The sequence below is a fragment of the Lepus europaeus genome, chromosome 10 (assembly GCF_033115175.1).
Source record: "Lepus europaeus isolate LE1 chromosome 10, mLepTim1.pri, whole genome shotgun sequence".
Lineage (NCBI taxonomy): Eukaryota > Metazoa > Chordata > Mammalia > Lagomorpha > Leporidae > Lepus > Lepus europaeus.
In genome coordinates this window covers 72,124,849-72,139,887 of record NC_084836.1, presented here as the reverse complement: position 1 = coordinate 72,139,887, position 15,039 = coordinate 72,124,849, and the positions used below count along the sequence as shown (strand labels likewise).

The 15,039-nt window shown below is 37.6% G+C and overlaps 1 protein-coding gene across 1 annotated transcript; it reads right to left on the bottom strand.

Annotated features, from left to right (window-relative positions):
- Positions 1–7,176: 7,176 nt before the first annotated feature.
- LOC133767794 (zinc finger protein 260-like) lies at positions 7,177–13,154 on the bottom strand. The gene is made up of 3 exons (XM_062202239.1): positions 13,042–13,154; positions 12,710–12,802; positions 7,177–10,349 (listed from the first exon to the last, which is right to left on the bottom strand). Exons 1-3 carry the CDS (start codon positions 13,109–13,111, stop codon positions 8,572–8,574), a joined length of 1,941 nt encoding a protein of 646 aa, XP_062058223.1. The 5' UTR covers positions 13,112–13,154; the 3' UTR covers positions 7,177–8,571.
- Between the last annotated feature and the right edge of the window lie 1,885 nt (positions 13,155–15,039).

The window sequence follows — 15,039 nt, the reverse complement described above, 5'->3', positions numbered from 1 at the left end:
GCAGAGGCTTTACTTTCTATGCCACAGCACTGGCCCTCACCAGTATTGTTAATATATTTGTCTTAGTCACTTTGTGATGCAATGAATTACAGCCCTTTTCTTGACTGTTGATGAACAATTTTTTGTTTGCTTTTTCTCTTCATACTATTTGTTGAACTATCTACATACTTTAGAGTTAATTTTTTAAAAGGTTTATTTCATTTATTTGAAAGATGGAGTTACAGAGAGAGGTAGAGACAAAGAGAGAGGTCTTCCATCCACTGGTTCACCCCCCAAATGGCTGCAATGGCCAGAGCTGTGCTGATCTGAAGGCAGGAGCCAGGAGCTTCTTCCAGGTCTCCCACATGGGTGCAGTGGCCCACAGGCTTGGCCCATCTTCTACTGCTATCCCCAGGCCATAGCAGAGAGCTGGACTGGAAGAGGAGCAGCTGGGACTAGAACCAGTGCCCATATGAGATGCCGGCACTTCAGGCCAGGGCATTAACCCACTGTGCCACAGTGCCAGCCCCTGTAGAGTTAATTTTAAGAGTATAAAATTAATTGAAAATAGATAATTTGTAAATAATAAAATGGGAATGTGAGAAGAAGAAAGATAGGTGGAAGGGAAGGAGGGAGGGAGGGAAGAATCACTTTGTTCCGAAGTTTGTATATATGAAATGTATGAATCTTGTATTCCTTAAGTAAATTGTTTTAAAAAGGAACACACACACATACACACACACAAACAAGAAATGAATAAGCTGTGTTGAAACTACAACATGAATTCACCCATACACCTCCCATCTCACATGGTCTACATACGCAACCACATCTTGCAGCCATTTTTAATCCAAAACATTACACAGGATTTGGAACCGACTTTTGTGAACTCCCATTGCAAACTTTCCATCTCACATGATATACACTCCTGATCTTGAATCAGCTGCACTGTTTAGATAGCTTCTCAAACCAGTTTTTGTACATCTGGAGGCATAGTATGACCTTCTGGAAGGGCTCACCTGTTGATGAAGCAATCTTTAAAAGCAAGCTTGAGAACTCCATCCATAGACATATACTGTGGATTTGAACTATGGTACCCTCTGGATCCATCCAGGCCCACAGGGTACACCTGCATATCTGATCCTGAAACTCAAAATCTATGAAAGCTTCTGCTCCCACCAAGGCAGAGGGGAGAATTTGTCCCACTTGGTGGTATACCCTTAAGCCAAGACCACCTCTTAGTTACTCACACCAGCCTTCACAAGAAAGACTCATATCCCAGAGTGACAATGAAGCATCAATAGAGCCCTGGGTCCAGAAATTCTGTGAAGCTGATATAAGTGGTTGGAGAGACTTGTGGTCACATTAACCTATAAGAGCCTTGCCACTGACCTGCACTGCTGCTATTATGGGAAGATTTGACTTCATTCCACAAGATGCTACACATCTCCATCAGGTACTAAAAATGGTGATCTACATATTTCCTGGATAATCAATCTCCTGGGAGAACAGAATGATTGCATCAGAACTCAACTCTACACATATGACATCCATGGGAAATTCTTATTAATTGCTGGTTTGAACAGTTTGTGTTTTAAAAACGTGCTAGAAATGGATAAATTGAAATGTAAGAATATTTGGATTTTTTAATTTTTATGAGTGCATTGCAGTTATAGAACCGATATTTATTTATTAGATACTTTAGTAGGGTATAAACCAAAAGAACTCTATTGCATTTCAAAATATTTAAAAACTAATATTTGTTTGGCAGCTCCTGTCTGATACTTTAAAATGTTGCTTGATTCCATTAACTAAAATAACTTTGAGCCATCAATGGGTATTCTACATATAGGCAGGGTATGTAGTTATATTTAACATAATATAGCTGGGTAATCTGGCATGTGTTCCAAAATCACTCTGCAATTTTAAAATTCCACTGTGTGATATTTGCTTATCTAGAAATCTTTGAAATCCATGAGACCATTTTTCCACTCATCCCTTTGTCCTTTTATCAATCTAATAAAACTCTAATTACAATTATAAAAGCTTGACTTGAACTTTATTTTCCCTGTGCTTGTTTCTGTCATGAACTAGGTAGAGATGAATTGAAGGGTTTCACAAAGCTGCTGCTGTTACTCTTGTTATTACCAAATTATTATGGACATAGATTCTGTTATCAGCTTGATGCAGATTTATTTGGTAATCTGATTCTTTGGTCACAAGTAATCACACATTTACTCTATGTATTAGGTATGAATTGCCCTCTTCTTTTAGTTTTATAGATCCTGTAATTGCCCACCAGTGAGTTTATTCGAGACTTCAGTTTTGGGATTCCCAGTTTAAGTACTTTTACTTCAGACCACAGAAGCAATTGTACTCCTAATACTGAGGTCTCAAGGTCCTTTTAAATAGTAAATGAAATTGTAGTGATCAAATAACTAGAATAACATCAAGGAGTTATGAATACTCATATCCTTTTCCAAGAATTATTGTTATTGTAATGGTGGTCATATACCTCTGCCAGGAGTTGTTCATTTTGCAATTGGACATTTAGATTCCATGGAGAATGTCTGAGTAGAGAGTGGAAAGACACAATTGTTGGTGACTTTCCCTTGGCAACTCACTTCCTCTCTCTGGATCAATGTTATACCTCCCACACAGTGATTGGAGTTCATGATTTCAAGAATCTTAGTACTAATTTTCAAGAACAGTACACAATATGACCTTCAAGAATCTTGGTATATGAATTCAAGAATTCAGGAGTACTGATACTTAACTTGTAATAAATCTACAAAAATGTATATAATAAATACAGTAAAAATAAAAAGCATCATGATCATAGAATAGAATTCACTGAGGATCTTACAGAATTAAGATCTAAAGTCAATCTTCTACTAATCACTAACAAAAATATGCAGTCACATACTTCTGGAGTTTGATCAATATTTAGTTCTATATGGATTCATGATTCTATCCTTTAGTAACAGATATAGATAGTAGAAATAGCACTTTCTGCCTCACCACCCATGAATTAATCATTCCCTCACTGCTCCCTGAGTTAATTATTCTATTACTTCAGTTTATATGCTGCATATTTTCTAGCATTTTTAGCCATGTCTACACATAGAATGCACCCCAAAGACAGAAAGTCACATTTTCTGTAATCTTAATTTTGGAATTTTAGTGTATAAAGATTTACATAAAAATTAGAATAATTATATATGCACATTTTAATATCAGAAATTATAGCTTTCTTAGATATTATTTTATCTAGTTACCATGCATTTTTTTCAATTGAGAGTATACCCTTCAATTGTTTTAACAGATGCTTGTAGCAATGATGACTGCCAATTTAGAACACATTTACCACTTCAACTAGAAACTCAGTACTCTGTAACTACTTCTTAAATATAGCCTCATCCCTGCAAGCTAAGTAAACACAAATCTACTTCATAGATTTATGACTGTGAACATCACATTATGGATGAAGCATTACAAAATTTCTCATGCCTAATTAGAAGCCTAGATCCATAAGAGATCAGCTGCACTTTCATCTATACTCACCCAGCACATAGGAACTAAAGGACACGTAGTACCTTTCTCCTCATCTCTATCCTATTCCTCTCCCCACCCCACTCCATTTCTTCCCTTTTACTGAGACCCTTGGTGCCAAACCAGACCCTTCCAGATTCCTTGCCAAGCAAATGGCAAAGCAGATAAGCTGCACAGGACATCTTGTGAAACAGAAAAGAGGAAAGATATATATGTTTTTAAAAACACTGTATTTATTCAACTTCTAGTCTCTGGATTTAAGGTTGTATATTGCCATTACTAAGAAGACATCATTGACCCCACTCAGAGTGCTTTCTCTGTTGGACCCTCACAGATAAGCCACTATATACTTGACCATAGTTCAAATACATAAGAAACCATGCAATATTCTTTACCACAAGGGGAATAGGAATTAATAAGATTATATTTTCTTCAGAAATTTTTAAAATTTATTTATTTGAAAGTCAGAGTTACAGAGAGGGCAAGGCAGAGGCACAGAACTTCCACTTGCAGACTCTCTCCAAATGACAAAACACTGAGGCTGAGCCTTGCTGAAACTAGGAGCCAGGAGCTTCTTTTGGGTCTCCCATGGGGGGGTGCAGAAGCCCAAGAACTTAGGCCACCTTCTCTTGCTTTCCGAGGCACATTAGCAAAGAGCTGGATTAGAAGTCGAGCTGCTGAGATTAAATCAGCAACCATATGGGATGTTAGCACTGCAACCAGTGGCATTACCCACTACACAAAAGCACTAGACCCAAACTTTTTTTTTTCAATTTTGAAAACAGAGATATTTGAATGCAGGAAATGAACTTCTATGTAATGTTCTCACACTTAAAGGCTCAGAAAAGCTGGGCCAGGAAAGCTTAAAGCCAGAAAGCTAGAACTCAATCTGAGTTTTGCATTTGAATGGCAAGATCCAAGTTTTTAAAACATCATCTTGAGGCCAGCACCGTGTCTCACCAGGCTAATCCTCCACCTGTGGCTCTGGCACTCCAGGTTCTAGTCCCGGTTGGGGTGCCAGATTCTATTCCAGTTGCTCCTCTTCCAGTCCAGCTCTCTGCTGTGGCCTGGGAAGTCAGTGGAGGATGGCCCAAGTGCTTGGGCTCTGCACCCGCATGGGAGACCAGGAGGAAGCACGTGACTCCTGGCTTTGGATCAATGCAATGTGACAGCCATAGTGGCCACTTGGGGAGTCAACCAATGGAAAATGGAAGACCTTTCTCCGTCTCTCTGTGTCTAATTCTGCCTGTCCAAAAAATTTAAAAAAAAAACCACACATCATCTGATGCCTCACAGTATGTGCATCATAAAGCTAGAATCAAAAGTGAAGCTGGATTCAAAACTAAATAGATAATTCCAATCGGGTCAACACATCCCCTACTCTGATCAAGTCATAGATAATATAACAAAGCCCTTGAAGAAATCCAGACTCCTACAGTACAGAGAAAAAGAGGACTCCAAGCCAACTTACAATTACCTTGCACAAGAGATTATGCCATTATCATTCAGCTAACTAACCGATTTCTCACTCAACAGAACCTGTAACCCATGTACAAATCAAATATTGAAACAAATTCTGAACCATTAGAGGATTTCTGAAAAATAACTGCCTTCTCTCTGTCCCTCAGAATTATTTGTAAATAAAATACATGACAATAAACTTAAGAAGAAATTTATTGAGACATTAGTGATTAGAAACATTGGAAAAGCAAAGACAAAACTGAAAAAAATCTAGACTTAACAAATGGCTTCTAAAGGCATACCACATTGTTTATATTGGAACAGCAGTGATTACAAGAAAATGTCATGTACTAATACTTAGATGTGCAACATGGAGCTAATTGTGCAATCTATTGTTGACCCAAATAGCAAGTTTCTCAAATCAGATCAGTTTTTTGATGTATACCACCAGAGATTGTGCTCATCTGTTTCATGGAACTTCAGTCATCTCAGTACCTATTATTACTATAAAAGTGATTGCAAATTTAATGGCTTAAAAACAGAAATGTTTACTTTCCCTATTTGAATGAAGAAAATTAAATCACTCTCTGGCTTAAGCTGAAATGCAAGGAGGTCTTTGATCCATCCATTTTCAAGGGCATAATCTCTTCCTTGCCACTTCCAGCATGTGCTTAAGGTTACATCCTTCATTTTTTACCTTCATGATGATATCAATTTTTATTTTCCTTTGAGTATAAACCCCCTTTTGCTTTTGGATTGTGAAAGCACATATGATTGTAGTCAGGGCTACATGGAAAATCCAAAATAATCCCATCTCAAAAACTTTAACATAATCCCTTCTGTAATTTTTTTCAACATAATATGACTAGGTTCCATGAGAAAAACACAAACTTTGTTGGGAGCCTAGAAATATCTCAGCCATGCAATATTGTGGAAAATTAGTTCTGAATATTGTGGAAACTGGCCCCAACAAAACAGCAGTCCAGCAAACTACTCAACCTCACTGCCAATAGGCACACCATTCATTGTCTTTAAATCTCTGATTATACTGATGAACACTTGGAAAAACCTAAAGAGACTGGATTAGGTTCAATGTTCCTCATGGGTAGTTATGGAGTTGGAAGGGATTACATGTAGGATTGTTCTCTGGGTGGGAAAAAAAAAGAGCTATTGAAGCTAGAAGATTTGTGGCCCAGTCACCAAGGAATGGCCATGTGACCTTGGAAAACCAGTCCATCCTGAGTTGAATGTAAATCTGATTAAAATCCAGAAAGGACTATAAATCGAGAAGGAATGAAAATATACATTTTCAATAAAATTGAGGGTCATCTTTGAGGGAGGGGCGATAATACAACCAAAATGATCATAACAAAATCATTGTAAAGTTATAGTAATGAAAAAGTGTATTACTGATTCTCTTTTGCAAAAAACAAAGTCCATTCAGACTTTATTCCATGTTCTTTTCTCTGGGCAAGAAGGAATTGAAGAAAGAAAAGTAGAAAAGGGGAATCATGAATGAAACATTTTAAGAGATTATACACTCAGTAGTACAGGGAAATTCAGGAGTGTTGCAATTCATAGAATTAGAGGTGGCCCCATTATACAATGATAGTGATGTGTGTGACAACTGTCATTTGGATATTCAAACAGACCTTGGGTTGTGTAGTCTAATCCAGATGGGCACATAGATACACTGAAAATTCTTATGAGTATACAGGTTGCTACAGGCACATTCCTTATATTAGACACAACAATCATCATCCAGTACTCAAGTAAAGAATGATTGTTGGAATAAGTGTTAGTTGACATGCCTGTGGTTACATTACTGGTTCTTAAAATAATGTGGGGAAAGAACCATAGACAGACAACAAAACTGCCATATAACAAATAACTTGGTAATTGCTGAAGATGATATTCCAAATAACTGGTACAGTAATTTCCATCAACTGTTGCAACTATTGAATATTTGTTAGCAAAATTTATAAATGAAAGCACAGTTCATTAACTTGGTACCACTCACAATAATGGGATAATAAAAATGCAGATTGTATAAGAGAAAAAAAAAATTCCAAAGAATGGCTAACCAGTGTCCATCACAATTCATCATGTAAATTGCTTAATACTTGCCGGGGTGTAATCCCAAAGAATTTTTCCAGACATGATACATTTTCAGAAATTCGTGTTTAATCATTCTATATTTTGTATTAATTTGTCTTACAGTAAATGTTTTTCTAATTACATTAAAGTCATAAGATTTTTCATTTGCTGAGTCTGTTAGAAATTGAGTGATTACTTATGGTATACTCATTTCTGTTTCTTTTCATGTAAACTGAAGAATGATTTTTAGGAGAGGGATTTTTTTATTCATCACATTGATTTTTATTTATGAACTCCCACATGTCTCTTGATGTCTCATTTCTGGCTAATTTCTCATATTAACTGAATTCAAAGGATACCACCTTTTGCAAATTCTATATGTAAGCCTGAATTCCATGAAAGTTTTCTATATCCCTTAAACAACTAAGAAAACCCCTGTGTGAATTACCTGATGTATAATGATTTATTTCCAACAAATGGCTTTTTTCACATTAATAACATTTATAAGCTTTCTCTCTTACCTGAACTCCTTTTGTACTGGGTGTGACTTTCTTAGCAAAAGGCTAGGTCACAATGGTTACAGTGATTTCAGGGAAAAGCTCTTCCATATTATATTTTAATGTTGTTCCCTTGTTTAAATTCCATGACACGTCATGAGGTATTACTTCTGACAAAAGGATTTCAACATTACAGTCATTCTTAATTTCCACATTACAAATTTTCTGATGTTGCAAGGTGTGATTCTGGCAAAGAGCTTTCCAACACTCATTACACTCACAAGCTTTCTCCCCCTATGAGTTCTCTGGTAAAGATTTTTCTACATGCATTATATTCAAAGGGTTTTTCCTCATTATGAATTAGATGATGTGCAATGAGGGTTGAATTATGGTAAAAAGCTTTCTGAGTCATTTCAATCATAAGGTTTCTTCCCTGTGTGAATGTTCTGATGTTTGATTAATGGTGAAAGGCTTCTCCAGTCATTGCATTTGGAAGTTTCCCCTCTATATGTGTTCTCTGATGCATTATGAGTTATCACTTATTCCCAAAGGCTCTTCCACACCCATTACATTCATAACTTTTCTCTCCTGTGTAAATTTGCTCATCTGCTATGAGTTGAGACTTATAGCAAATGGATTTGAAGTCATTAGATTCATGTTTCTTCCCTATGCTTATTTCTCTGATGTTCAATCAGGTCTGATTTCTGGCCAAAGCCTTTTTCCATAGTCATTACCTACATGGGGTTTCTCCTCTGTGAATTCTCTGGTATGTTATTAATCAAGACTTACAACAAAAGCCTTTTCTAGTCATCACATTCATGAGATTTCTTCTCTGTGTGAATTCTGATGCATTGAGTTACGATTTGTTGCCGAAGGTTTCCAGTCATTACATTCATAAGACTTCTCCCATGTGAAATCTCTTATGTCTTATGAAGTGTAACTTACTGCCAAAGGCTTTTCCACAGTCATGACAATTATCAAGTCTCTACCTTCTATGGATTCTCTGATGTTTGATGAGGTTTGACTTCTGGATAAAGGCTTTTCCACATTCATTACATTCATGAGGTTTCTCCCCTGTGTGGATTCTCTGATGTTTGATGAGGTTCGACTTCTGGCTAAAAGCTTTTCCACAGTCATTACATTCATGAGATTTCTCCCCTGTGTGAATTTTCTGATGTTTAATGAGGTCTGATTTCTGACCAAAGGGTTTCCCACAGTCATTACATTTATAAGGTTTCTCCCCTGTGTGAATTCTTTGATGTTTGATGAGGTCTGACTTTTGTCTAAAGGCATTTCCACAGTCATTGCATTCATAAGGTTTCTCCCCTGTGTGAATTCTTTGATGTCGTATGACACTTGACTTTAGGACAAAGGCTTTTCCACAGTAATTACATTTATGACACTTCTCCCCTATGTGAATTCTCCGATGTTTGATGAGGTCTGATTTTTGGCCAAAGGCTTTTCCACAGCCATTACATTCATGAATTTTCTCTCTTGTGTGAGTTCTCTGGTGCGTTATGAGGTTTGACTTCTGGCCAAAGGCTTTACCACAGTCACTACATTCATAAGGTTTCTCCCCTGTATGAGTTCTCTGATGCATTATGAGGTTTGACTTCCAGCCAAAAGCTTTTCCACAGTGATTACATTCATAAGGTTTCTCCCTTGTGTGAGTTCTCTGATGCATTATGAGGCTTGACTTCTGGCCAAAGGCTTTCCCACAGTAGTTACATTCATGAGGTTTCTGCCCTGTGTGAATTCTCTGATGCATTATGAGGCTTGACTTCTGACTAAAGGTTTTTCCACAGTCATTACATTCATAAGGTTTCTCCCCTGTGTGAATTCTCTGATGCATTATAAGGTTTGACCTCTGGTGAAAAACTTTTCCACAGTCATTACATTCATAAGCCTTCTCCTCTGTGTGGAGTCTCTTATGTTTGCTGAGGGATGACTTGCACAAAAAGGCTTTTCCACAATTATTACATTCATGAATTTTCTTCTGTGTGTGAATTTTCTGACTTCTACTGAGATCTGACTTCTGGTCACTGGTTTCTTTATATTCATTGCATATATTGGGGTTTTCCTGCCTTTGGGTACTGTCATGGATATTATGGCAGGACTTAAAAGTGAATGATTTTCCACAAGGTTTACATACATGGAGTTTTTTCTCTATATGTGGTCTCCGATTTGTTGCAAGATCTGATTGGTAAATGCCGGGTTCCACATACCTAATATATTCATAAAATTTATCTCTTGTGTGGGTTTGTTGACACATTCTGAGGTTAGAATTTTCATGGAAAACGTTTTCTCTATGTTTTGTCTTTCCAACAGTGATGGTTGACTTATTACAGGCTTCTACCACATGAATCCTATCAGATTTACAGAATTTCTTCTTTGTGAAGCCTTTCCCTTGTTCAAATGGCTGCTTCACAGTTTGAATCTTGTGATACTGACTAAGAGGCTGACAGAATTGGAGAGAGTTTCTAGATAACTTAGTGGCATCAAATTTCTCTTCAACTTGTAATTGATCAGGCCAACTGAGAGGATACACATTGTGACATAGATTGCCCTCCTCAGGTTTCATTCTTGAATAAGTTCCCGTTTTGATAATCAGTTTTGGAATATATCTTGAACTTACATTAAGTGTTTTTCCTAATTCAACTATCTTGAGAACGGGTGATTTGTTAGCTTTCATAACATCCTGATTCAGATTTTTGTCTTGACTTTCCTGGTTGTTCCTAAGCAGGTCATCCTCTTTTGTGGCAACTGAAATGAGTAAAAATAAACATGTCACTGAATCACATATGACTTACTCTTGGCATACTCATATAAATGGAATTTAGTTACTTGTTATCCAAATGGCATAAGATTTTAACAAAATCAGTACAAGATACTTATTTATGACTATTATATGGCTTTTCTCTTTAATACATTAGTATATTAAAGTGTACCTATAGATCTCCCAATGTTCAATCAAAATCTTGCTTATTACCTGAATTTTTTTTCAGGAAAGGCAGAATGACTTTTGTGGTAAAATATGTTAAAACATGGCTAGATATGTACCTGAATCCCAAAGCAATGCAAGTTTGAGCTCTGGCTACTAAGCTTTTAAAACAGCAATCTACTGGCCAGCGCCGTGGCTTAACAGGCTAATCCTCCGCCTTGCGGCGCCGGCACACCGGGTTCTAGTCCTGGTTGGGGCGCCGGATTCTATCCCGATTGCCCCTCTTCCAGGCCAGCTCTCTGCTGTGGCCCGGGAAGGCAGTGGAGGATGGCCCAGGTGCTTGGGCCCTGCACCCCATGGGAGACCAGGAGAAGCACCTGGCTCCTGGCTTCGGATCGGCAAGATGCGCTGGCCACAGTGGCCATTGGAGGGTGAACCAACGGCAAAAAGGAAGACCTTTCTCTCTGTCTCTCTCACCATCCACTCTGCTTCTCAAAAAAACAAAACAAACAAACAAACAAAAAAATCAAAAAACAGCAATCTGCTAATGTAAACTGGGAGGCATCAAATGATGTTCACATGCTTGGGACCCTGTGATACACTAGGGAAGACTAGATGGAGTTCTAGGCTTTTCACTTTGGACTATCCAATCTAATTATAACAGGCTTTTGGGGAGTGATCTAATGAGATCCCTTTTTCTCTCTCCTCACAATCAATTTGCCTTTCACAAAGATGAAATAACTGTAAGATTTTAAAGATTGGACAGATATTTGATAAAAATTTTAATGCATTGCCTAGCAACCACATTTTTCTGCTCTTTTTCTCCAGTTTATTTTTATAAAATTGTGTGACTTGTACTTCCCTGATTCCTCATATGGGAAGGTTTTAATGGATGCAAATGTACTTTAAGATAGAGAAGAATGAAATGTGTCTGTACTCTAAGCTGGAACAAATTTAAGGAACAGGATTTGAATGTATGATTGTCTCATGTTCAGTCTTACCAGGGAAACAGCATGAAAATGAAAAATTCTGCTTTTATATGCATTTTATAATAGTATCTCCGTATTCCTAATGAAACCTGACATCTTCAGCTACTCATAACTACAAGTACAGAAAAGTCCCAATATACCACTTTGGGTATAACTCCCTTCCAGTTTAAAGAATTTCTTTGTGCAATCAAGGATATGTTCACCATCTTTGAAAAGTGTTTTCTAATTCATTCTGCAATCACAGGTTATTTCCTCTCAGTTCTTTCTATAAACACTCCTCTGTGATATGTGAGTTTATGCAGGTTTTGATTAGTTTTTTCCTATTCTCACAGAAAACTTCATCTCTTATGCCTTTCAACCATTTCATTGTTTTGCAATAATACTGAGAAATAGAATTACATAGTTAAAACTCTTTCCTAAACAATTCTGACCCACATCACAGGAATACATGAGGTTACTTGACCTTGGTATTCAGAATCTCATGACTTTCTTGGTGAGTCTAGAATCACTTACTTTCATTTTCCTGTAAAAGTTCATGCTTATCTTTGATTTTTGATATCACATTACAGAGGCTTGTTACTGACAATCTTTTAGCATTTACTTATTTCCTTACTTGCGAGTTAGAGAGAAAGCAAACGAGACACAAAATAAAAGGAAACAGAAGGTCACCAACCACAGGATCATGCCCCAAATGTGTCCAATAACCTATCATTTTCTTATTTATTTGAGAGGCACAGAGAAAGGGAACCAAAGGAGAGACACAGAGAGAGTTAACATCTATTGGTTCAATCCTGAGATGCTTAAAATAGCAAGGTCTGTGTCTGGCCAAAACATTGTGTGGGAACTTAATCTAAGCACTAGGTAAGAAACAAGTTTCTAAAACCTGCCCAATTAATAAGCACTGAAGAAATTAATAAATGCATAAAGGAAAAGACATGAAACTGTAGCAAACAAGAAGTTAGAATTTGAGGAATGTATCTAACCTAAAAAAAAGCCTTAGTAACATCTTTACCAAGAACAAATGATTACAGAGATAGAATAGATACCCTAGATACTCTAGAATGTCTGTATCTGATATACAAAACCAGCTGTCATCAGGAGTAAGACTTGGGAAAAATTCAGGAAAAGAGCACCAGACAACATCTGCTGTACTCTTTCTGCCTTGGCCTCCCTGTCCATATGTGCAGACTGACCTGGAAGGCTCTGATTTAGCCATTCTTCTGCCATCCATGGCTCTGCTCCTTGCTCCAACTTGAAGATCAAGTCAGGTTTGGTCATGCAGTGCCCTATTAATAGAATCAATGTAAGTCTTTGTGAACTCACTATCTTGGGTTAATTAAAGGACTACAGCTTGGTTCAGATGCTATGCAACAAATGTTTCAATTTGAATCCTTTCTTAGATAGTAGACATTCAGATTATTCATGTCCTGAAATTCTATACCCAATTATTAAACTTTTAAATCATTCACTTATTGGTCAAATGGCAAGAAATGTTACCATTGGGCATATGATGGGTATCACTCACCTAAGGAAAACAGGGTTCCATAGGTCTCCAGCATCACATCCCTGTACAGGATTTTCTGATCATTGTTCATGTTCTGCCATTCCTCCCAGGTGAAATACACAGCCAAGTCTCCGAATGCTATCATCACCTATAATAAAACACTTCTGGTAAACATATCAATTCTGTCATAAAACACTGACAGTTGTATTTCTTGTATATGGGTATGAATGAAGAAGAAAGGATGTGGTTTTATTTTAGACTTGCTGAGCATTTGGACATTCAACAGGGAAACAAATCTATGGCCTAAAGGCTAAGAAAAATGCCATAGCTGGAGGAAAACAGAAGTTTCAAATTGCAAAGGGCCACATCTGTCTAGGGGAATTACACAACAGGCTGAAGGGGGACAATATTGACTCTTGAGTGAGCAATGTTAAGGAGAATGTAGAAGTATTCAGGGGAAAAGGCAAGAACATATCAGTGAAACTATGATGGGAAAGAACAAAGAAGATTCTAAGGAAACATCATGCATAGTCACTTCAAATATGGCTGAGAAATAATATTTTAATAGAGAAGCTAATGGGGCTGGCATTGTAGCATAGAGGGTAAAGCATCCTATATGGGCATAAATTTGAATCTTGGCAGGTCCATTTCTGATCCAGCTCTCTGTTATGGCCTGGAAAAGCAGAAGACGGCCCAAGTGCTTGGGCCTATGCACCCACAAGGGAGAACCAGAAGAAGTTCCTGGCTCCTGGCTTTGGATCAACCCCAGCTCCTACCACTGTGGCCATTTATGGAGTAAACCAGTAGCTGGAAGACCTCTCTCTCTCTTTATTGCCTCTCTGTAATGCTGCCTTTCAAATAAATAAATGAATCTTAACAGAGAGAGAGAGAGAGAGAGGCTTGACATGTAGCTTAGTGTTTATGATGCCAGCTAAGATATCATATATCTACCTCAGAGTGCCCAGTTTGGATTTCCAGCGACAGCTCCAGTTTCCAGCTCCCAGCTACTGCAGACCTGGGGAAGCAGTGGTGATACCACCAACTAGGAAGGCCTAGACTCCATTCCTGACTCCAGACTTCAGACCTTCTCCACTCATGCTTTCTATTTATTTAGGGAGTGAATAAGTGCACAGGAGCTCTCTCTCTCTCTCTTGTTCCATCAACTTCTTTCTCAAGCTCATAAGTATTTTTAAATAAGAAGATTCAATTAAGACAGAAGAGAAAATAGCCTTTGGCTTTGTGTATGATTATTTTATTGATAAACCTTTGAAGAACTAAAATAAAATTACACCAAATAAAAGTGAAAACAATGGGATTTTTGCCCAAAGACAGAACTTTGGACTGTCTGCAGTACAATCTACATTTGTAAATAACTCAGAGAAATGCATAAAGTTTTCTATAGGAACCTGCAAGAGGTAGCAGCATTGTGGTGCAGCATGTTAGGCCTCTATCTGCAATGCTGGCATGCCATGTGAACAAAGAATTTAGGTCCCCACTACTCCACTTCCAATCTGATCCCCTTGCTTATGTGCCTGCAAGAGCAATGAAAGATGGCCTGAGTATTTGCATCCCTTCCCCCTATATTGGAAACAAAGATGGAGTCCCAGGCTCATGGTATGGCCTGGCCCAGTCTCAGCAATTGTGGCCACTTGGGCAATAAATCGGTAGATGGGAAGATATTTTTCTCTCTTCTTGTCTCTCCCAATCTCTGTAAATCTACCTTTCAAATAAATAAATAAATCTTAAAAAATAAAAGAAACTGCATGAGATTCTTCCCCCACATTCCTGATCCTATCCTTAAATCCAGTTATGTGCCTCAAAACTATAAAAGATTACATGACTCTAACAATTCAAAAACAAACTTAACTGATTTGTGTATTAGTACCAATTAACTCTTACCCTTGCAGAATGCTAAGTGTTTATTTCCACGGTAGCACTAAAACACTGCCCACTATATCATCTATATGACAATAAGGAATGTTTCAGACATCATGACTAAAAAATTTAGCATATTGTACT